This window comes from Brassica rapa, chromosome A09 (genome assembly GCF_000309985.2).
Source record: "Brassica rapa cultivar Chiifu-401-42 chromosome A09, CAAS_Brap_v3.01, whole genome shotgun sequence".
In the NCBI taxonomy this organism is placed as follows: Eukaryota; Viridiplantae; Streptophyta; class Magnoliopsida; order Brassicales; family Brassicaceae; genus Brassica; species Brassica rapa.
In genome coordinates this window covers 15,191,578-15,212,771 of record NC_024803.2, presented here as the reverse complement: position 1 = coordinate 15,212,771, position 21,194 = coordinate 15,191,578, and the positions used below count along the sequence as shown (strand labels likewise).

At 35.2% G+C, this 21,194-nt stretch overlaps 3 protein-coding genes and 3 long non-coding RNA genes across 9 annotated transcripts; 5 read left to right on the top strand and 1 right to left on the bottom strand.

Moving 5' to 3' along the window:
• Window positions 1–1,067, top strand: LOC103839496. Its single transcript, XR_004450982.1, has 4 exons — window positions 1–242; window positions 319–664; window positions 736–763; window positions 840–1,067. It is a non-coding gene; the product is annotated as an uncharacterized LOC103839496 (long non-coding RNA).
• A 45-nt stretch (window positions 1,068–1,112) lies between these two features.
• Window positions 1,113–6,854, top strand: LOC117127954. 3 transcript variants are annotated; one of them, XR_004450986.1, is made up of 3 exons: window positions 1,113–2,565; window positions 2,672–2,792; window positions 2,875–6,854. It is a non-coding gene; the product is annotated as an uncharacterized LOC117127954 (long non-coding RNA). The 3 variants fall into 3 exon arrangements; XR_004450987.1 differs by having other exon boundaries at window positions 2,638–2,792; XR_004450985.1 differs by having other exon boundaries at window positions 1,113–2,792.
• Window positions 6,183–14,527, bottom strand: LOC103839498. 2 transcript variants are annotated; one of them, XR_004450983.1, is made up of 3 exons: window positions 11,010–14,527; window positions 7,102–10,324; window positions 6,183–7,020 (listed from the first exon to the last, which is right to left on the bottom strand). It is a non-coding gene; the product is annotated as an uncharacterized LOC103839498 (long non-coding RNA). The 2 variants fall into 2 exon arrangements; XR_004450984.1 differs by having other exon boundaries at window positions 6,183–6,998; window positions 11,010–14,526.
• A 1,367-nt stretch (window positions 14,528–15,894) lies between these two features.
• On the top strand, window positions 15,895–16,908 carry LOC103839499. Its single transcript, XM_009115997.3, has one exon. It carries the CDS (start codon window positions 16,195–16,197, stop codon window positions 16,666–16,668), a length of 474 nt encoding a protein of 157 aa, XP_009114245.1. The 5' UTR covers window positions 15,895–16,194; the 3' UTR covers window positions 16,669–16,908.
• Window positions 16,909–17,624: 716 nt separating this feature from the next.
• Window positions 17,625–19,178, top strand: LOC103839500 (60S ribosomal protein L7-2). The gene is made up of 6 exons (XM_009115998.3): window positions 17,625–17,884; window positions 17,991–18,088; window positions 18,163–18,220; window positions 18,392–18,471; window positions 18,549–18,651; window positions 18,752–19,178. Exons 1-6 carry the CDS (start codon window positions 17,711–17,713, stop codon window positions 18,965–18,967), a joined length of 729 nt encoding a protein of 242 aa, XP_009114246.1. The 5' UTR covers window positions 17,625–17,710; the 3' UTR covers window positions 18,968–19,178.
• A 548-nt stretch (window positions 19,179–19,726) lies between these two features.
• On the top strand, window positions 19,727–20,359 carry LOC103839703. Its single transcript, XM_009116190.1, has one exon. The coding sequence runs from the start codon at window positions 19,727–19,729 to the stop codon at window positions 20,357–20,359; it is 633 nt and encodes a 210-aa protein (XP_009114438.1).
• The last annotated feature ends 835 nt before the right edge of the window (window positions 20,360–21,194 follow it).

Sequence of the window (21,194 nt, the reverse complement as noted above, 5' to 3'; positions counted from 1 at the left end):
CTTCAGATTACGTGTATATATTCCTTTATCTCTATCTCTCTCGCATTGGACTACAATAAACGAGGTCAACTTTTTTTTCACTTTGAGTTTATAACGACCGATTACCACCGCCTGGTCGATGCTTTCTTCCATTTGAACTTAATCGTTCCAAAGGAAACTCTTCCACAGAGCCTTACATTTCCCTACACAATATATTGCTTGCACACGCTTCTGCGACAAACTTATACAAGAAACAATCCCAGGTTCTTCTTCTCTTTCTGTCTTCCATATGCACTACTGTGTTTAGCTAAGACAGAGTATCTCCACTTTATTACACAGCACAAGCAACAGGGATCGGTAGGCATTGGCATATACATATACAGTGCTTTGACTGATGTCCCCCTAGCCAACTCCAGAAGATAAGCAGGCAATAACTAGATTCAACGACTTCTTTATTGGATGAAACAAATGTTGAAGCGTCTACTATATTTTATCACTCAGTTTCTTTGTTAGGTTTTTTTGTAAGGGTCTTACAGGTTTGGCGAGAATCTTGAGATGATGAAGACCATAGTTGGGTCTAGGTTACCCGCTTTTACCGAGGATGAGCTTATCTTAAACAAATAAGTCTTCTCTCTTAAACAAAATCTCCATGATTTCAACGTAGACATGGCTGTGGAACTGACCCGTAAGTTATATGATACTGTGGAAGATTAAAGCTAAAATGTGGCTCACTGATTTCTTCAACTTTCCTTGCAGTGTTTGGAAACACATCTTCAAGAATGAGGTTCGTAATATATTACATGCATGATCAATTAAAAGAGAGAGAGAGAGACTAATGTTTGGTGATTTTGCTTATTTAGTATGCAAATACACCATAGAGTCAGTAGTGTTGTATACCAAAGAACACTACGGCATATTATGTATCTAAGGACACAGCCAGAAGTAAGTTATCTGAGATCAATCCACAGAGATCAGGCTTCTGCAAAAATGCCTTTTAGTGCAGGTTATTTCGACATTTTTTTATTTGCAGTGTCATCTTTATTTCGATTGAAGTTTTTTTTTTATCTTTTTGCCACTCTTCAGACTGTCTTCTCTATCACATGTGTTTCATTTGCATGGCTAGGTTGTAGAGACTCTCTTCTTTGATTTTTTTGGTTTAGATTGTTTTTTAATCTTTAGCTCACACCTTTTGATCCAACCAAGAAAAATAAGAAAGTTGTCACTAAGAAATCAGGATCCTGTCAAGTACTCAACAGAGTCACAGCCGGAGAAATCTGATCCCTTGCCTGGTATGTTGACATGTTTTTTCTGCCGTTTTTATTTCTATCAATGGTGTATCTACACTACTATGTCTGAATTATTTTCCATGTACCTAATGATGGCTTTGAAGGCTCATTTGGTTGACTGAAGAAAAAGAAGAAGATGCCAATGAGTGTTTACGTTTCGTGTCTTTGAAACTGGTGTTTGCATTATTCTGTGCCGATGTCCTCGAACCGATGGAGAAAAAGCTGTTTGAGATTATGATGAAAAAAAACTCTCATTTAAGTTATTCGAAGATTTTGAAGCCAATTGTGGCCGTTCTAACCTCTCTGTACGTACATATTTTGCATCCAAAATTTCAGATGTTGTCCAGCTAATCAGTGTTCAGTATGTCACCGAACGCCCCGTCCTTCACGGAGCAGGAGTAGCAACCATTGAGCGAGTGTTGGTTTACTTTCAACCTAAAGAGTGAGCATTTTCGAGTTGATGTATAGTAATACAAACCCTCACCTGTATGACCAATTGAGTTCATCCTACTTTCAATGAACATATGCAGGGGGCATGTTATGAACGTGTTGTGGGATCAGGCTACAAACAAATTCACAGAAAATTCAGTGAAACTGCAGATATTCATGTCATGCTTTTAGTGACAACAGTCAACACCAAACATATTTGCGGTAAACATTTATCCTCCTCTTCCTATAGTTTCCAAGTTTATCTCAACATTTTAGATTTCACATTAAATTCCCCACTAATATGAGATGAGCTCCCTTAACATAAGTTGTTGCTCAATAAGAAGTAATTCCAATTACTAATATTAGTGATTCTACAGGGTTGCTACTTTAGATTTAAAGGAGTTCAGGCAACCAAGTGACATTTTCCTAATCTCTTGATTCGAAGTGGTAGTTCTAGAAATTTTAAAAGCAGAAACCCTCTGAGAAAGGTATCCTAATATTTTTGTGTGTTCATTGCAGACTCTTGAAACTTAACATTCAGCAAGAATAGTTGTAGAGAGGCATGTGTTTACATGTTTTGACTACAGAATCTGTCTAACGATTCAAACTATTCCCAGTAATGATCTCTGATATTTAATTTTTGATATTTTTGGCGCTGTTCTGCTTATTGACAATTATAGTTACTGGTCAACACGGACATGAAGATGCACTGACTCAAAGCTCTGTTTTTCTCAGTTTAATCTCTTGAATCAGTATTAGTAATGGGTTCATGATGATTCTTTACGGTGTGTAGACGGTGGATAGGTTGATTGAAACTGGAGACAGTGAGCATAATTTTAAGAAAGCAATCATGGAGCAAGGAAGAGGGCAGGTTGGTATTTAGTGCAAGAAAACAACTGTTAGGTGTATCTCAAATTAGGTTATTTTCTGTATCCGTTAGCAGATACTAAATATTGGATACACTTGCTGAGATTCAGGAACGGCATGAGACTTTCAGAGGCTTAGAGAAGAAACTCCTCCACACTGTAGGTTATAATAAAAATGTTGAATCTGAAGGTATCAAACAAGATGGTGAGCTAATGAATGCTTCTGAAATCGGTAAGATGTCTTCCCTTTCTACTTTTTTTAATCTCCTGGGCACAACTATTTTTGGTAATTAAGACTTTTTATGTGTTTTCAGTCCAGGTGCTACCAATGGGAAAAAGGTGGAAGAGTTTCAAAAGAGTTTTTTTGCGCATAGAGTGAACATTAGTATCTAAAGAGTTCTTAGAAAACCTTGAACCGTTGGCATGGAGTGAACATTAGTATCTACAGAGCTTTTTTGCGCATCTATATATTAACTGTTCCCACTTTTTTGTGCAAGCTTGCTCTACGGTTTTCTTTTAGGACTTGATCACTATGGTCCTCACGTAGTTGTAACTAATCAAAATCTGTAATGACAAAGACTGCAAAAAAAAGGCCCATAAATATTATTACTATTAATAAAAGAAATTACTTCCATATCAAGCAATCTGAATACCATCAATAGATTAAGAAAAACAAGAGATGAGTGGGAAACAAAGAGTAGAGAAGATTGAAGAAGAAGAAGATGGTCAGCAAAGAATTATGGAAAGGCAATATTCAAGTTAACTACTCATAAGAAGAAAAGGTCGAATAACCCTTTTAGTTCGTCAGACTCTAGAGCTCAAAAGTTCCTATGGAAGTAGAAGAAACTAAGAAGGATAATGTGAGATCTGAGTTGAGGTTGGTCTCTTCTTCTACACATCTTTGTGTTCTTAGAAGTTTTTTTTTTCTTTTTTTGCTAAAAAGAAGTTTTTATATATTCTTCCCATATATATAACTTACTAGGGTCGGCCCGCCCTACGGGCGGGATATATTTTACTTGTGATCTAAGTTATTATTTTTATATGATTTTGCTGTTTGTGTTTTAGGTTTCCATTTGCAAGAGATGTATATGATATATTACTAAAAAAAGATCACATTACATCACATAAATAGTATAAAAAGACGAAAGAATAGCTTGCTTTGTGCTCACTACATGGCTCCATAAAATTAAAATAAAATGGTGAAAATTTGGACCATTTGTCGATCTGTGCGTGTCATCCGGCTAGAGCTTCCGCCCTGGCTTCGATTCCTCTTGGTAACTCATGGACGCCTTTAGTAGCAAGAAAATACAGATTTTCGTGGATCTCGTAGTGATTAGTCATTGGGCATAGAAAGCCTTTGGGATCACACTATGTTTATCAAAAAAAAATAGTATCAGAAAAACAAATGGTATCAATTTGAGACACTTATTAATAAATGATACAAAATATCGTTTTAACATCAGTTATTGTAATTGATGTTGTTATTAACTTATCTTTGTCTATATTAATCTTTGTTAAACCAGTGAAGATCAATTAAAAGATACATTGTATTTTCATATATGTGTAAAAATATGCAGTTTACTCAAAAATAAAAATAATTTTAATTTTAACTATTTTTCTGTTGTTCTTATTAGAAATCAAAGGTTTGATAAATTAATAAAAGTCTCAATAATGTGATTCTTTTACATTTTTAGCGTTTGTTATATTTTTATTATAAAAGTAAGTAAAATAAAAATATTTGACACTACAATTTAAATTCAATACATAAATTATGAATTATTTTTCATTCTTATATATTTGTCTTTGAATGTGTTGGTACTTTTTCCCCTGGCCTAAATTTGAGTGTGGTGATAAAATATAGAAAACATTTCTGTGAAATTCTCTCTATTTCTTTTTGTTGACTTGAGTTTAAATGTAACTAAACAACATAGTAAGTGGGATTTCCTCTGTTTTTGATAATTTATATCTTTATTTTTTAAAATTATATAGTTTAGATTAAATTGTGTATTTTAATTATTGATTAATATTTCACCAAGTGCAATTTGTTTACTAAATTTTATCGTATAGATATATGTTCTATTGTTGTTAAAAAGGATATATGTTCTATTTTACTATATTGGTGGTCTTATAAAAAGGCGACAGCCATAGTTGTAGAATGAGTTTATGATTGAGAAATCACCAACGATCACCACCCCTTTATACAAAAGCACATAACAAAGACATAAGTCGTGAAAGGTTTGCTCAGTAGCGTGGTTGGATGAGGTTAACATATGAATAGTATTGTAAAAAAGGACTGTTTAGTTTCATGTTGTATTGATTATTTTACATTATGGGATATTTGAAAGAGATGGTGGAATTTACGTCGTTAGATATATAAGTTCGAACGTACGTGAGCTGTTTTTTATAGAGCAGTTAGAGACATTGAGCTATTACGTTTGTTAATGTGGATGATTTACATTGAGCTATTACGTTTGTTATTACGTCTGTTTTTTTTTGTAATTTTCTGTAATGAATATTGGATGATTATTGATTTATATACTTCTAAATTTTGGAATTCAAAGAAAATATTTTTATTCACCATTTTTTTGTTTACAGTCATTAACTTTGTTTTTAAGAACAATCAGATTATTATGGTCTTTGAAATTATGTTCTCTTTTTATACTTTCTGACTTGATATACTTGGGTAATGTACATGATTTCAGCGCTGGTTAAAGAGTTTTGAAGTGTTTTTTTTTAGAGAAAACAGTTTTGAAGTTGGGAAGAATGTCAAGTTCTTGCATTGATGAGGTGAGTTCAGGGGCGGTCCTGGGCATAGCGGACTGAAACACCGGCTTAGGGCCCCCAAATTTTTTTAAAAATTTTACATAAGAAGGGGCCTCTAAATTTGTAAAAAAAGTTTTTTTATAAAACTCTTACTAAATTGTTTTAGGCCCCCAGCATCTCAGGGACGCCCCTGGGTGAGTTGAGTGAGTCATTTTTTCTTAGGGAAATGCATCATGTGGTCTCGTGATATTCGCGTTTATCAGTTTTTATTCTTGAGCGGAGACATGTGTAGGCTTTATAGATTGTCCTTTTTGTTATATGATAATGTTGATTGTTTGTTTGTTTCAAAGGCAAGCAAAAACTCTGTAGAAAATAAACAATGATTCTTTTTATATATTAGAAATACAAAATGTAGCAGTAGATAACAACCAAGCTTGTACTTTTCTGCAACTATAACTGTTTCTTAAACTGGCAGTTAAAAGATGCTAATCACAACATTAGATAGAAGCAAACATGCTCACTTAGTCGTGAAGCAAGAGGTGAACTTTAGTAATAGCTTCAGAAATGCAATTACTTCAGCAAAGGTAGAGCAGCAACTGTAAGTTCTTGCCTCTGGACTGGGTTTAGTCTGCTCATTTCTCACTTTTGGCCTCTCATATCTTTATGTTTGTAAGTACGTTGTGGCAGTACGTTGCGTCGTTGGCGAGAGTCCTCCCCTATTGCCATGGAAAGCACGTGATACATATATAAAGCTGGAAATTCTATTGACTGGTGATCATGTAACAATTTTAATATTGCTCCACGAACGACATATGACTGAAATTTGGCTTACATATTTGTGTATTCTCTTTTCCAGCAATAGAACCATACACATCCATTCTTATTTAAAAAAGGGCTACATGTTTTCAATCGTAAGAGTTAACAACACACATTCATCAATGCTGGTTACAGCCACAACTAATTTCTGCTCTCAACAATTTAGCTTCATTTGTTTCTTTACAGACAACCTCCCTGGAGTTTGACCAAACCGTTTATCATATCCACGATCTGATGGCCATAAGCAAAGAATATTAGGACGGCAATTAGCAACCTTGCACAAAAGAAATTGTGTTATAACCAATAGAAAGGTCGAGACAAACATGTGCTTAGGTAGTAGATGTCATTCAACGGCTCAAGATTCTTATTGCAGCCATAACAAAGAAAAAAAGAACATGCAGTGTAAGGACGTGAACAAATTGCTGCATCACAAAATGTAGCTGATGACCCTTCTTAAATGTCAAATACCTTGGAAAATATACCCATTTATATCATGAAAAACCGACAATCATATTTTATTTTGAAATCAGAAGTCAGATAAAGCAATTGAAGCCTTCACCGTTATGGCTTTACATATCATCATCAAAAACTGTATTAAAATTGCAAAGATTCTGAGAATCCTTAAACTCTCCAAAGACAAATAAGTTTCTCTCAAGTGAAACAATAACATAATCTGCTCGACGAAACTCGTCAGAATATTGTTGAATTACAAAAAAAAAAAAAAAAATAGGAAGAACAGACTTACGTTAATATCCACCGGAAGCATTTCGACCCACATGAGCTCCCCACCGCGTTTAACGTGCCTGGCCTCCCAGAACTGCAGGAGCCTAGCCTCGACGACGGAGGTACACTTGCTGGACTTCAGATCGGAGAAAAAAACCCTAGAGTTAGCCATATCAAAATGTATGAGGAAGAATAAAACAGATTTGAAGAGAAGACGTGTTGTAAGGGAGAAATCTCACCCCTATTTATACATAGATCACACCGCCTCTGAGCTTGAAGATTGCTTTGAATACACATTGCGGGGGAGCGATTTGAGTGGATTAATCACGAAATTTTAACTCAGAGCGTTACATTTGGCGAGGGAAAGCGGAAACGTCAGAATCTCGCCGTCGAAGGATGTGGGACGCCTCTCTCGTTCTCTTGTCCGAAGAACATTAGGTCAGACTCATTCAAAAAAAAAAAAAAAATAGAACATTAGGTCAGAGACGGTTTATGTTTGTTGGGCCAAAACAGAAAGCCCATACTAAACATGAACAATCGAAAATCCACTTCGCTGAATCGGTAACAAAACGGATCTGACGTGTCAAGCTGTAGATGATCGACTTTCCAGGCTGGATCCGACGTGGAGGCACAGGAGAGAGGCAAACAATATTTTATATATATAGATGTTATTCTCTCCACTCTTTTTTTTGTAATACATTTAATTAAATAATATTATTTCTCTCCACTCTTTTTATAATCTTCTTTCAATTAACAGTCTCTAACATTTTTTTTTGTCGTCAGTCATTAACATTTAATACCAAATTATTCAATTTCATACATTTTAGATTCTTTTGAAATAATACTAAAAACATCGATGAAACTGAGTCTACTTTTATTAGAAAAATATATTTTATTACTACAATTATTCGTTGTGTGATGTTATTAGTTGAGTATACTGCTAATATATCAATTATGACTAAGACTTTATCGCTTTGGGTAAACAGAAAACATTCATATTTCTGAGTTTGTAGTCCATTTTTTTCCTGAGTTCTGTTCGAAACCTAAAACTAATATGTATTTTATAATATATTATATAATATTGTATATATCAGTAAAATCATATCTTAAGTTTATTTTAATTGTAAAAACAAATAATACTATTTTTGAAAATGGCCAAACAATTAAAAAATGGTAAAACAATGTAATTTATCTTTTCTAAACAATAGATTTACATTTAAAATTGTATCTGTCACATGTAAATATATTCAAATTCTATATTATATTCAGAAGGTCAATTATATTTTTTGGCAAAAAAATACATTATAACAGATAAAAATATATAATCCGCGCGAAGCGCGGAAAAAAGCTCTAGTACTTGTTTTATATAAAGATAAAATAAAATATCCTCATGTTGGTTATATAAGTGGGTCATCTTAATAAAACATACATGCAATTTTCTTATTTAAAGTATTTTTCTTATTTACAATTTTTTGATATTTTTTAGAATTCAATCCTACGTTAGAAAATATAAGTTAGTTAGGAATATTGTACTTTTTGATAAGTAGACAATGTACTACTTCCAAAAAACAATTTTATACAATTTGGCCCTATACAAAAGAAATTTTGAAAAAAAAATAAAAAAGATTATAAAAAATTTCGAATTTGAAAAAGTATAATTCAAAACCATAAAAATATAATTTTAACCATAAAAAATTGCCACAAATATATATAAAACAATTTTATTTTTATTTTTTGTTTAAATAATAATGTATTATATATATATAGAACAATTGTATAAGAGTCTTTGGGAAATTGCCACAAATATCATATTCATACTACTAATTTTCATGTCTACACTAATCACTTTTAATGAAAGGTAAAAGACACTTATACCCCTAGGGTTAACTAATCTAGACTTAGGGTTTAGAGTTGAGGGTGGGGTAGTGTTTTTGGAATATGAAATTTAGGATTCTAAATATATAAATAAATACTTAAAAAAATATTTAAAAAAATATTTTCAAACATAATTTTTGATCTACAAAAAGAAAATTTGAAAAAAAAAATCAAGAAAACAAATTTAAAAAAAAAAGTTCGAATTTGAAAAAGTTCAATTCAAAAACATAAAAAAAAAATTATTTATTTAAATAATGATTTATTATATATATATATAGAACAAGAGTATAATAGTCTTTTGCCACTTAATGTAAAAGACATTTTTTTTAAATGTCCCTTTAGTGGATGTAAAGATGAAAAATGGTACCATAAAAGTGAAAAACATGAAATTTCTCCAGAGTCTTTTGTCACTTAGTGAAAATGATAATTTTGATAATGTATTTTTAATGGTGGTAAAAATAAAAAATGGTACCATGATAGTGGTAGATATGAAATTTCCTCTTTACAAATCCACAAATATCAAATTGTACAAAAGAATTGTACAAAACTATATATGTATATTTTAGAAGAAGAATTGAACTAATGCAACAAATAAAATTACACAAATAGTTTAACTAAAATCAAAAGTGATTGTGCTTCAGCTCGAAAAAATATGAGTAACTCAATATAACCCACAAAATGAGTTACTTAAAGAATCAAAAATTTTATGGCCAAAATTAAAAGTCTAACTGCAAAAAAAAAAAAAAAAAAAAAAAAATTAATCTATTTCAGCACAAAAAAAAATTATGGTTAAATTTGGAAAAGTAGATACAATCCAATATAGCAAAGTAATAACCAAATAGACTAGATATTCTATATCCAAATTAGATCTCTAATTAAAATAATATAATATTATTTAAAATAAACTATACATATAAATTACAAAATAATTCAACTAAAAATATAATATTAATAATTTTATAATATAATTATTTTGTAAATATTTCTATCCATGCATGAGCACGGGAAAATCACATAGTTCAACTTAATTACGGAGTTTTCAAGTTTTTCCAGTATCTGTTCAAATTTGAGTAAGAATCCGATAATATTCATAACCCAAAGTAGTGCCCAACATAATACATTTTGTTATTTTTACAGATTTGATCACGTACAAAATCATATTTCTAGATTCGAGATCTAGGTTCAGTTACAAATGCACAAACATCATTGGAGGATCTTGGGGGGAAATCCGTCCCTTTGTCCTCGAAGGTTTTGTATGACCAAAAATATACTTAAGAACAACACGCTTAACTAAAACGTGATATACAGATCTATAAATACACATTCGTGATAAGTTTTTATAATTAATGATTGAGCTTTGTGGTGATTATTGATTCATCTCCACTCTCCTGCAGGTAACAAGTGAGAACAGAGGAAGGTGAGCACTTGAGGTTTTAGATTTGAATAAAAAGAGGGTTCTTCTTACAATCTCGGCCTTAAACCCAATGTAAGATCCATTTGATTTCATTAGACTTCTTCAACTCTTTGACGTAGCCACTTTTGTCATCTCTTTATTTATCCACAAACAAAATGGAAACTAATATTGACCTATGTTACATGGAAACGGAAGCGGGTAAGTAGAAACGGAAACGTATGGAAGCGTAGAAACGAGATTTAAAAAAAAAATAGAAAGCGGATACGTGTTGGAAGCGTATCTATATACATATATATATATATGAATATATATACATATGTAAGATTATTTTTTAAAATCTAAAACTAAAAATTATATGATTTAAATTTAAAATAAAAGCATTTATTCATTTATAATAATTTTAAAATAACTTCATATTTAAACTGTGAAAATACACATAAATTAAATTAAATAAATAATATTATATTTTTTTATTTCTTTATAACTAATTGACATAATATATTTGAATATATGATTTATCTTTAATAAAAACCTCAATGCATAAAGATAATTTATAGTATTAGTTTTAATATTTGTATATTTCTATTCTCTCTATTCAATACTATTAAAATTTGGATTATATATAAATTAAAAACTATAATTTTATATTCTTATTGATATAAGATATTGTGTTTTTTTCTAAATGGAAGCATGATTCTAAAACGGAATCGTAAGCTTCTAATGTGTTTTTAAAGAGAATATTCTACAAGCATTTTGGAAGCGAGATTCTGTAAGCTTCCACAAGGTTCCGATTCCGATTCCGGTTCTGAAACGGGAAGCGGACGTCCGATGAAGCTTCCGTGCAACGTAGATATTGACTCTATTTTCACAAATTATATATTAAAGATCTCTAGGTGAAGACAAAGTCTATTGCAGTGACTTCCAAATAAATTGTGAATTGGGAACATTGAACAATGCCTGAAAGCTCGTTCAAAAAAAATATATATATATATATATATATATATTGCCTGAAAGCTGACTAGCTGAGCAACAAACAACTGCAAAACTCAAAAATGGTAACGTCAGGATTGACGTCTGAAGATTCGGATCCAGACTCAAAATAGACTATTAGATTATAATAATAACCGAATTAGTTATCTAATTAAACGAGTAGATAAGATAATAATATAAGATTTCTAGACATTGAGAGAAAAGAGAGAGAGAGAAAAGCGTGTGAAGGCAGACCCGGCGTCCGGCGGCGCGTCCGAGCGCGTGCCAGCGCCGGTGGCTCCCTTCTGTTCATTTCAGTTTCATTCTTTTAACTGTGTGCTCCGATCTGTGGTCTCTCTCCGATATATTTGCGGATCTGGGCTAGGGTTTTGCTCCGGAAAAGGTCCCGCTCGTGGTGTGCTTTGAACGGCGGTAACTCCTCTTTCTATGGCCTCGCGGGGAGGATGTAGGACGGTGGCTCGATGTGACAGCCAGCTTTTGAGTTCAGCGTTTGCTCCGGGATATGGAGGCTTTTATAGCTCCGTAGTCGCCGACTAAGTTTCCGGGAGATGGAGGCTTCCTCAGCTCCGCGTCGCCGGCTAAGACCCCGAGAAGGTGGAGGCTTCTATAGATCCAATCGTCTCCGGCTTTGCTACCGAGGGGTGAAGGTTTCCTTGCCTTGCCTCTTCGGCTTTTCGTTCCCTAGATCTGCTTTAGGGTGTGGTTTCGTATTTTTGTTCAGGTGGTGTCGTTTGTGATTTGGTGGATGAGCTCTCGTCGTAGGACGAGAGAAGCTCTCCGGTGAAAGATGGTTATGGCCTGCGCGATGTTTTGCTATGGTGTGTGCTCGAACGGTGACGGATGAGATCTCGTTTCAGCGATTTGATTCTCTCCGATAAAGAATACGCATGAGTCAAGGCGGTTGCGGTGAAGATGGAATGAGGTCATGGGTTCTGGTGTGTTCCGGAATCGATGAATGATGATGGTTCAGGGGTGAATCGGGTGAAACGCCATTGAAGTCGCCGGCGTCTGAGAAGATGAAGAGATCGAGTGACGCGTGTCCTCTGGATTTGAGATCTAGACACGTGTGCTCGAAAGGTGTAGAAGAAGTTTAGGTCTGGTCCATTTTCTTTCCGATTGAGTATTTTTTGTGGGCTTTTAGCTTTTCGTTTTAACAGTGTAGGCTTTGTACTGGATATGTTTCTTAGGCTTTGGCCTATTTTAATAAAATTAGTTGGGAAAAAAAAAGATAATAATATAAGAGCCGCCCATTGGGAGAAAGTCAAAATACCCAACGGTACGGAACGTGGCGTCTGGTCCAAACATCCTCGTATCTTTGCGTTGGCCTTCAGATCACGCTTTTTGTTATTGTTTTTTTTTTTTTTGAAAATTGGCTTTCAACTTTTTGTTATTGTTAAAAAAAAAAAAAAAAACCTTTTGTTGTTGTTTACATCAAATATGTTATATCAACATAAGAACTTGGTTTTAAAGTGATGCATTGTAATTTTGATTATAGGTTTTAAGAAAACTGGTATAGTAATTTGATCTGTGACTATGTGATGAGGACATTGTAAGACAAATAAGCATTGAAATGTACTCTCAATTCTCCCATTAATTTGTTGGGAAAATTGTTTTTCTAGGCCAAAAAAATGATAACTATGTCATATTAGGCTAATCTCATATACTTTATGTTCTATTAGTCTAAATATTTTTAAAATGACAATATTATCCTTAATTTCAATTAAAAACTCGAAATTAAAATTAATAAAACAATTGTTAAATATTAAAATATAATTTTTAACTAAAATAATTACAAAAAATATTAAAAATCGTCCAAAAAAAAACTGAAGTTCAAAATGTTGTTTTTCAAAGGGATTGATCGATCCCGTAAGCAACCGGTCGATCTTGATAAATATATCCAGAACAACAAAAATATGTAGAGCATATACTGATCGACCAAGCCCAGGTCAGTCAATCGCAAAAGCTCGATCCCACTTCGATCGATCGGTAGTGTCTTTGGGATCGATCGATCTCATGCCCATGTAAGTCTTCCAAATCGATTTCCTGGTTTTTCGGTTAAATTTGGTTTGATTCCCACTTGATTTGAACCAAACAAACACAAGCTGAACTCTTAAAACTCGATTTCTAATCAATCAAACCCATTTTACTCTTTTCCTTGAAGGACAAAGGGGAGAAAAAGATGGCGTAAGAAGAAGTTTCCAAATCGATGTTTTAATTTTTTTAATTTAAAAATTGATTTTATAAATCACAATTTTCTTCTTTTTAAAAAAAAAAAAATCGATTTAATCAATATAAAGAAACTGAATATTTCCAAATATTCTCTTCCCATATTTTTGAAAATGATTATCCTTATCCTTATAATATATATTCTACTATATGTAGAACATAAGAACATGTTTGAAATTGATTTCTACTAGTTTTAGATTTATAGTAATGTATAGATTCCAATTTCTACAAGTTTTAGATTTATAGTAATGCGTAGATTCCAGATTCTAAAGATTTTAGAACGATAAGTTAAGCGCGGAATGTGTTTTCTAAATATTTTTAGATTACTATTATTTACGTAGTTTATATATTCTAAATATATTAGATTCAATGAAAAAAATAGATTACATTTTCTAAACATATTAGATTCAATGAAAAAAATAGATTACATTTTCTACTGTGTAGAATGTCAATTCTACTTTTTGTAGAACATAATATAAAATTATGATTTAAACATTCTTTTAGAACTGGAAAAAAATACCAATAAGTGATATAGGTTTTTCATTAGTAGTTACTATTTCTCATTTTTTTATTTGTAAAACTATTTATTTGATTTATTTTAGAAAATACTAAAGGGTATTAGAAGAAAAAGTGGCACAAAAAGAAATTAGTCTACATAGTTATCATTTGTTTAAACATTAGGTTATTACAGTTAAGATATGATAGTAATCGCATAATTAAAAAGGGTCACCGACTTGTACGCTTTTTCAGGTGCAATCATATAAACAAATGGGAGGTCAATTCGGTTGTAAAAAAGGGAATTTAATATATGCTATTAGTATAATTGAAAAGAGCAACAAATATATGCATTGGCAGTTGGCACATCATGTGCATTATTAAAGGAGGTTTCTCAATTTCATTTCATTTTCTAAATGCCGTGTTTCCTAAATCAACAAGCTAACAAGTTTGTAACATCCCGAGTTGTGATATGTGAAAAAAGGCTTAAGAGAATTGATTTGGCTACCTATGTCACCAAAGTTGACTTACCTTTTCCGGAGCACATCCTGAAAGAACTCCAGAGTTAAGCGTGCTTGAGCTGGAGTAGTGGAAGGATGGGTGACCTATCGGGAAGTGATTCGCGATAGCGTGCGAGTGAGGCCAAAACACGGGGAAAGGTCGGGTGGTGATTGCAGGGTCAGTAAACAATGATTTCGGGCCTTGGAAAATTAACGGACCGACCGTCAGACGAGATGGGCCCCACGGGCCGAGAGAGCGGGCGTGGGTGGCCCATTAGCCGTGGGCGGGTCGGGGCGTTTATAAGTGGTATCAGAGCTGGTTAGCTATCTCAGTTCCGACCTGAGAGGCGTCTTGAGACCTATCGGGGGCGCAACGAGGACGTTGCGTTCTTTGAGAGGGGGTGAATTGTAACATCCCGAGTTGTGATATGTGAAAAAAGGCTTAAGAGAATTGATTTGGCTACCTATGTCACCAAAGTTGACTTACCTTTTCCGGAGCACATCCTGAAAGAACTCCAGAGTTAAGCGTGCTTGAGCTGGAGTAGTGGAAGGATGGGTGACCTATCGGGAAGTGATTCGCGATAGCATGCGAGTGAGGCCAAAACACGGGGAAAGGTCGGGTGGTGATTGCAGGGTCAGTAAACAATGATTTCGGGCCTTGGAAAATTAACAGACCGACCGTCAGACGGGATGGGCCCCACGGGCCGAGAGAGCGGGCGTGGGTGGCCCATTAGCCGTGGGCGGGTCGGGGCGTTATAAAGTTAGCGTACCGCAGGAAGTTTCACAATGCATCGATCGTAATATCCTCGTCAATACATGTCAACTTTCCTTTCTCATTATGCATGCATTAACATATCCTAATAACTAATGCGACTAGCTATGTCATAAACTGATCACATATTAAATCGATATCATCGACTAATCTCATTAAAAAAACATAGGTCAAAATGGATAGATCATCGACTATTTTTCAACTTTAATGTACAAGAGCGCTGCAACGAAAGTAGTCTAAAGAAAACATAGATATGTTAATAATATTAACAGGAAATTCGCTACCCGCTATCCGTGCGGTAATCCGGGCCTAGCGAGTTGAGAAAAAATCCGGGATTAATCAGGAATTAATTTTATCTATGTTTGGTATATATATTATTATTTGTCCAAGCTTCACAAGATTTCATGTTAGTCTATTGGTTCGGGGGTCTTATGTTTAAGTACAGGCGCGGGTTCGAGGCGTGGTGATGTTTATTTCTGTGTGTTTCAACTTTTTTTTTTCGCGATTCTCCTTCGTTTTCACTGATTTTTCTGATGTTTATCCCTAATTATGATAGATTCACAGAAAACTTATGATTTAGAGCTTACAATTTAGAAAAATTGAACCTTTTGTGAAGAATCCGAGTTTTTGGACGAATTGGGGCAAAACGCCACAATAGCTTACCGATTCACGTTTAATCGCCGATTAAGCGGTCGCTGCAGACGCGTTTTAGAACAGGGGTTAATACTGTATACAATGGTTCCGAAAAAAAAAAAATGTTAAATACAAAATTGGTTTGATAGATGAATAGTAAAAGACGTGTAAGAAGATTTAAATGGAATCACCGAATCTTGAGAGGGAGTTAAGAAAAGAAAAAAGACGTGGAAGTAAGGAAAAGTGGGTCCTCCTACTCATCAAATTGATGAGATTGGCAAGTGGTGGCAACGCGCTAATCAATAATCATATAATCCCCCACTTTTATCCAAATTATTATTTGGTTATAAATACATTTCCACTTGTCCATTACCTTCTCCAACCAACAACAACGATCTCCTTCAAACATTCCAAACAAACATAAACAATGGAAGCTACAATGATCTCTTCGTCGGCTTTGATATCACCTCTCAGGTTCCATCCATTGGTGTTTTCCGCGAATAAAATGATGATTAAGAAGAAGAAGAAGATGATGATGAGCGTTTCTGCGGCTGCGTCTTCAGGAAAGGACCATTACTACGGAGGAGGGAGACTGGTGGACGAGAACATGATCGTTCTGAGGAAACGCATCCACGAGATGAAGATGGTTGAGAGAAACTACGAGCCTCCTTCTCACTGGATGGATTGGGAGAAGCGTTTCTACAGCAGCTACGACTCTGTCATCTGCGAATCCGTTGGTCTTCTCCAGAGCTTCCTCATGAATTCTCGGCCCACAGTTGCAATCGCAACGCTGCTTCTCCTCATCGTTAGTGTTCCCGTTTCCTCCTCTGTTTTAGCCTTTCGCCTTCTTGACCTCCTCCAGTGGGTTCTCGCCGCCGCAACTTCGGGTCACGTGGGCTGATCTGCTCGGCCCATTTCACTTTTTTTCCTTTTACTTACCCACACTCTTTTTTTTTTGTTGGTTATGTATACTGTAAACACACATAATATTCTTTATATTATTTATCTGATTTTTTTACTTTAGCTTAAGATATATGTTTAAAAATCGTGTAATTAATTTATTCTTTCTTTCATCAAGTTTGTGTAAATTTCTTGCTTTATTATATGCCAATGTGACAAAAAAAAGAGAGAGGATAATACGTCATACAACGTTTATTATTATGTTATTTTTGTTTTACTTTGGTTACATTAACTAGCCCGAACTTTATCCACTGTTGTTCGTGGTGATTGTTGACGAGTCGAAGATTGTACCTTTCTGTTGGAAGTAAAGCTGGCTCTTCCGGTGGAGGTCGTGCCTTTAATGTGGGAAATTCACGGCGGAGAAGCTCCGGGAGCTGGTGGAGGGATACGGTATGAAGTGAGTTTCCGGTTGGGTGGAGAAACTGATTTGTGCTGGTTGCCTCAAACACAATGGTATATTATAGGCGTGCCATATGAGTACCTTCCTTTCACTTGCACAAAAGATCAATGTGATTGTATATATACTCTTTCACTTATACATGTAAAATGTTGGAATGGATTAACAGATTGAACAAAATTAGTTTTATTCATCTTCAATTCTTCCAAAACAATTCTTACCATAAAATTCTATTAGAAGACGCCAATATTCACAAATATATGTGTGCGCATTACAAAATTTAGAGAAAAAAATATACACTTTTCAAAATCAGAGACTAAGGAAGGTTACAAGCAACTTTGGGATCTTAACTCCAACCCAAACAAGAGCGTTTGTGTTTAATGTTTATTGTCCGCAAGCTATGAAACATCAAGCGCTTCTTAATGGACCGGACCTCAGGCGTATGAGGCCCATTTATAATCTACTTAACCCTAATATTTTTCGAGTGAGTGGGCATATATAAAGTCACTCATCGCCGCAGTGTGTTTGGAACTCCGTTTGATTCAAAGCACGACAGAGGTTAGTGTCGGTTTCTTCTTCATCAGAAATGACAGAATCAAAGGTTGTAGTTCCGGAGTCAGTCCTGAAGAAGAGGAAGAGAGAGGAGGAGTGGGCCCTGGCGAAGAAGCAGAACGCTGAAGCAGCCAAGAAGACGAACGCCGCCAACAGGAAGCTTATCTACAAAAGGGCCGAGCAGTACGCCAAGGAGTACGCCGAGAAGGTAACTAATTAGATCCAAATCGAGAAGCTGAACATGTATTACTTTGTTTTGGACATGTCGTGCTAGCTTTGGTTCTGTGTAAATGAAGTATTGTCTCCTTGTATAGGAGAAGGAGTTGATCTCTTTGAAACGTGAGGCTAAGCTTAAAGGAGGTTTCTATGTTGACCCTGAAGCTAAGCTCTTGTTCATCATCCGTATTCGTGGGTATGTTTTACCTTTGTTATTGCCATAGAAATGATCTATTTTGTTTTCTTATGTTTTGTTTCTTTGATTTGCAGTATCAATGCTATTGACCCGAAGACAAAGAAAATTCTTCAGCTTTTGCGTTTGAGACAGGTATGTCTGAACATACTATTCCTTTGGTTTTTTAGTGTTTGGTATTGTGACATTAGACAGTTATGTTCTTCTGGTATTGAACATAGCTTTAGTGACAAAGGGCTGAGCTTTGTTGATTTGTCTTGACATTAGAATCAAGAAATGCTTTAAATTGATGTTAACGTAACGCAGATATTCAACGGTGTGTTTCTCAAAGTCAACAAGGCTACAATGAACATGCTTCGTCGTGTTGAGCCCTATGTGACCTACGGGTATACATCTTATCCTTACAAGCCTATGTCTTTTGCCATGATAAGAACTTGTAGTGATCTTTCTCTCCTTTAAACAGGTTCCCTAACTTGAAGAGTGTTAAGGAATTGATCTACAAGAGAGGATACGGAAAGCTCAACTCCCAGAGGGTGGCTTTGACTGACAACTCTATCGTAGAGCAGGTTAGTTATCCTGTCTCTTTGGTCCTACCTTCTTTAATGTTACTCTTGCTATGAATGAGGTAAAGTGATGATTTTTTTTTGTTTCCTGTTACAATAACAGGGTTTGGGTAAACATGGGATCATCTGCACTGAGGACTTGATCCACGAGATTCTAACAGTTGGACCTCATTTCAAGGAGGCTAACAACTTCCTGTGGCCATTCCAGCTCAAGGCACCGCTTGGTGGTCTCAAGAAGAAGAGGAATCACTACGTTGAAGGTGGTGATGCTGGAAACCGTGAAAACTTCATCAATGAGCTTATCAGGAGGATGAATTAGAGATGTCTTGTTTTCCATTCTCGAGTCTTATGATCTGTTTGTTTTCACTACTCCTGGATTTTGCTATTTTTGTTAGTCAAGACATTTTGAGCTCTCTTTTATTATTGTCTTTGCATCTTAGTTTTCGAGACTGCGAGTATTTGTACGATTTCTTTTTTAAGAAATAGTTCTACTTAGTATCCTTTATTAAATGGAATTATTTCTCAATCAATGTCGGCCTTCATGTTTGAGTACAAACTGTTTTAGTTCAAAGTCAACTTTGTTGACCATAATAGCCGTTGGATCATAAACGATCAACGATCGCACAGTTACAATATGGATACGGCGGTTCCGCCGGACTTGTCTGGCTCTCCGATGGGGGTTATTGACGGTCAGGAAGGATCAGGAAATAGAGCGGTTATAGAAAAGGTTTTGGATCTGGGGCACGGGGGATTGGAGTCGAACGGAGATTTAGTGAAGCAAGGTGGATCGAAGGTGATTGGGGGAGATCTAGAGAAGCAGGTGCGATCTGAGACTACTGAAACTCGGTTCAAGTACAGAATAAAAGGTCTTCAAAAAGTTCTTCGTGGGTAGAAATCGCGAAAGATAAAAAGATTCTGAAGAGGTATGAGATATTACAGAGAAGGATGGGCAAACAGTTGTAGAAATTCCAGATGCTGTCATTGATGATGCGAATCTTCTTTGGGAAGATTTTCTTATTGGAAAATTCCTTAATTCGGCCCCTCACATTAGAAAGGTTCATGCCATTGTTAACAAGATATGGACTCTAGGGGAGAGCTCACAAAGGATAGAGGTCTACGAGATAGATTCAAGAAGTTTAAAATCTTGAATCCGATAATGAGAGCTAGGATTCTTAGAAGAGGCATGTGGAACATTGCGAACATCCTTTTGGTGGTCACAAAATGGACTCCTGAAGAACTAAAGGAGAAGTCGGAAGTCAAGTCTATTCCCTTATGGGTTCATCTTAAAAATGTTCCCATGAACATGTTTTCTTGGCAAGGATTGAGCTTTATCACGAGTTCAGTGGAGCATCCAGTAAGACTTCATCCTGATACTGCCTCTTGTTCTAACTTTGAGGTTGCCAAGATATTTGTGAATGCTGATTTATCTCAGGAATTGCCCACCAAGATAAATTTCACAAAAAACGGCAAATCATCTTTAGTGGAGTTTGATTATCCATGGCTTCCTTTACGATGTCATACCTGTAAAAAATGGGGGCATGCTGAGAAATCTTGTGTTATGAATAAGAAAGATGGAGTTGGATTGGCTGATCAGCTTAAGGGGGGTTTGACACAGAAAACGAATGCGAAGGAGAAGAAGACTAGGGAGGAAACTGTCGAGAAAATAGATTCAGAAATGGAAGAAGGTCAGATAGAAGAGGGTTGGTCTTGAGGTCATAGCCGTAGTCCGACTAAGAGAGCTCTTAAATTTGGTCAGGTTCAGTTGTTGACACCTTCCAGATTTATGGTGCTCAATAAGATTAATGAAAATGGGGATCTGGTTAATGTAGAGGAGTGAGAGGAAGTTATGGTGCAGGTTGACGAAAATAAAATGGAGGATTTGGAAGTCAATAATAGAGAGGACGTGGAGACGGGGGTTACCATAACTAGTGAAGGAAATAAAATGGATGAAGATAGTGGTGATGCTGTATTACATCTGGAGGAAAACATAAGTGATGTGGAGGGCACAACAGAAGAAATGCAGAAGGAGTCTGTTATGAAATCACCAACTTACTGTGATATTGTGCGAAGCGAGTCAGGAAAGGATAATCAGCGCAAGCCAGACATGGTTAATGTCATTCGACCTTCTCTGCCGAGATCTTCAAAGACGTACCATAAGTTTGTGCCTGAAAATTCTGTTCCTGGTAATCAAGGAAGAAAAGTCTCCCGTAAAGGCTCTCACTGACAGGTTTCTTCTGGAATATTAGAGGCTTTAATAAGAGTTCAAAGCATGAGGTAGTGAGGAGCTGGATTCGGAATAAAGATTTGAAGTTTGGATGTTTATTGGAGACAAGAGTGAAGGAAAGTAAGGCGAAGCAGATTGTTTCTTCGGTGTTTAATGGTTGTTCTTGGATTAATAATTATGAGTTCAACAGAAAGGGTAGAATTTGGGTTATGTGGAGTCCTCAGACGCGACTTACCCCTTTGTTTAAGTCAAGTCAAATAATAACAGTCTCAGTGTTACTTGAAGGAGAACTGAGGAGTTCTTGGAGAAAACTTAATGGAGG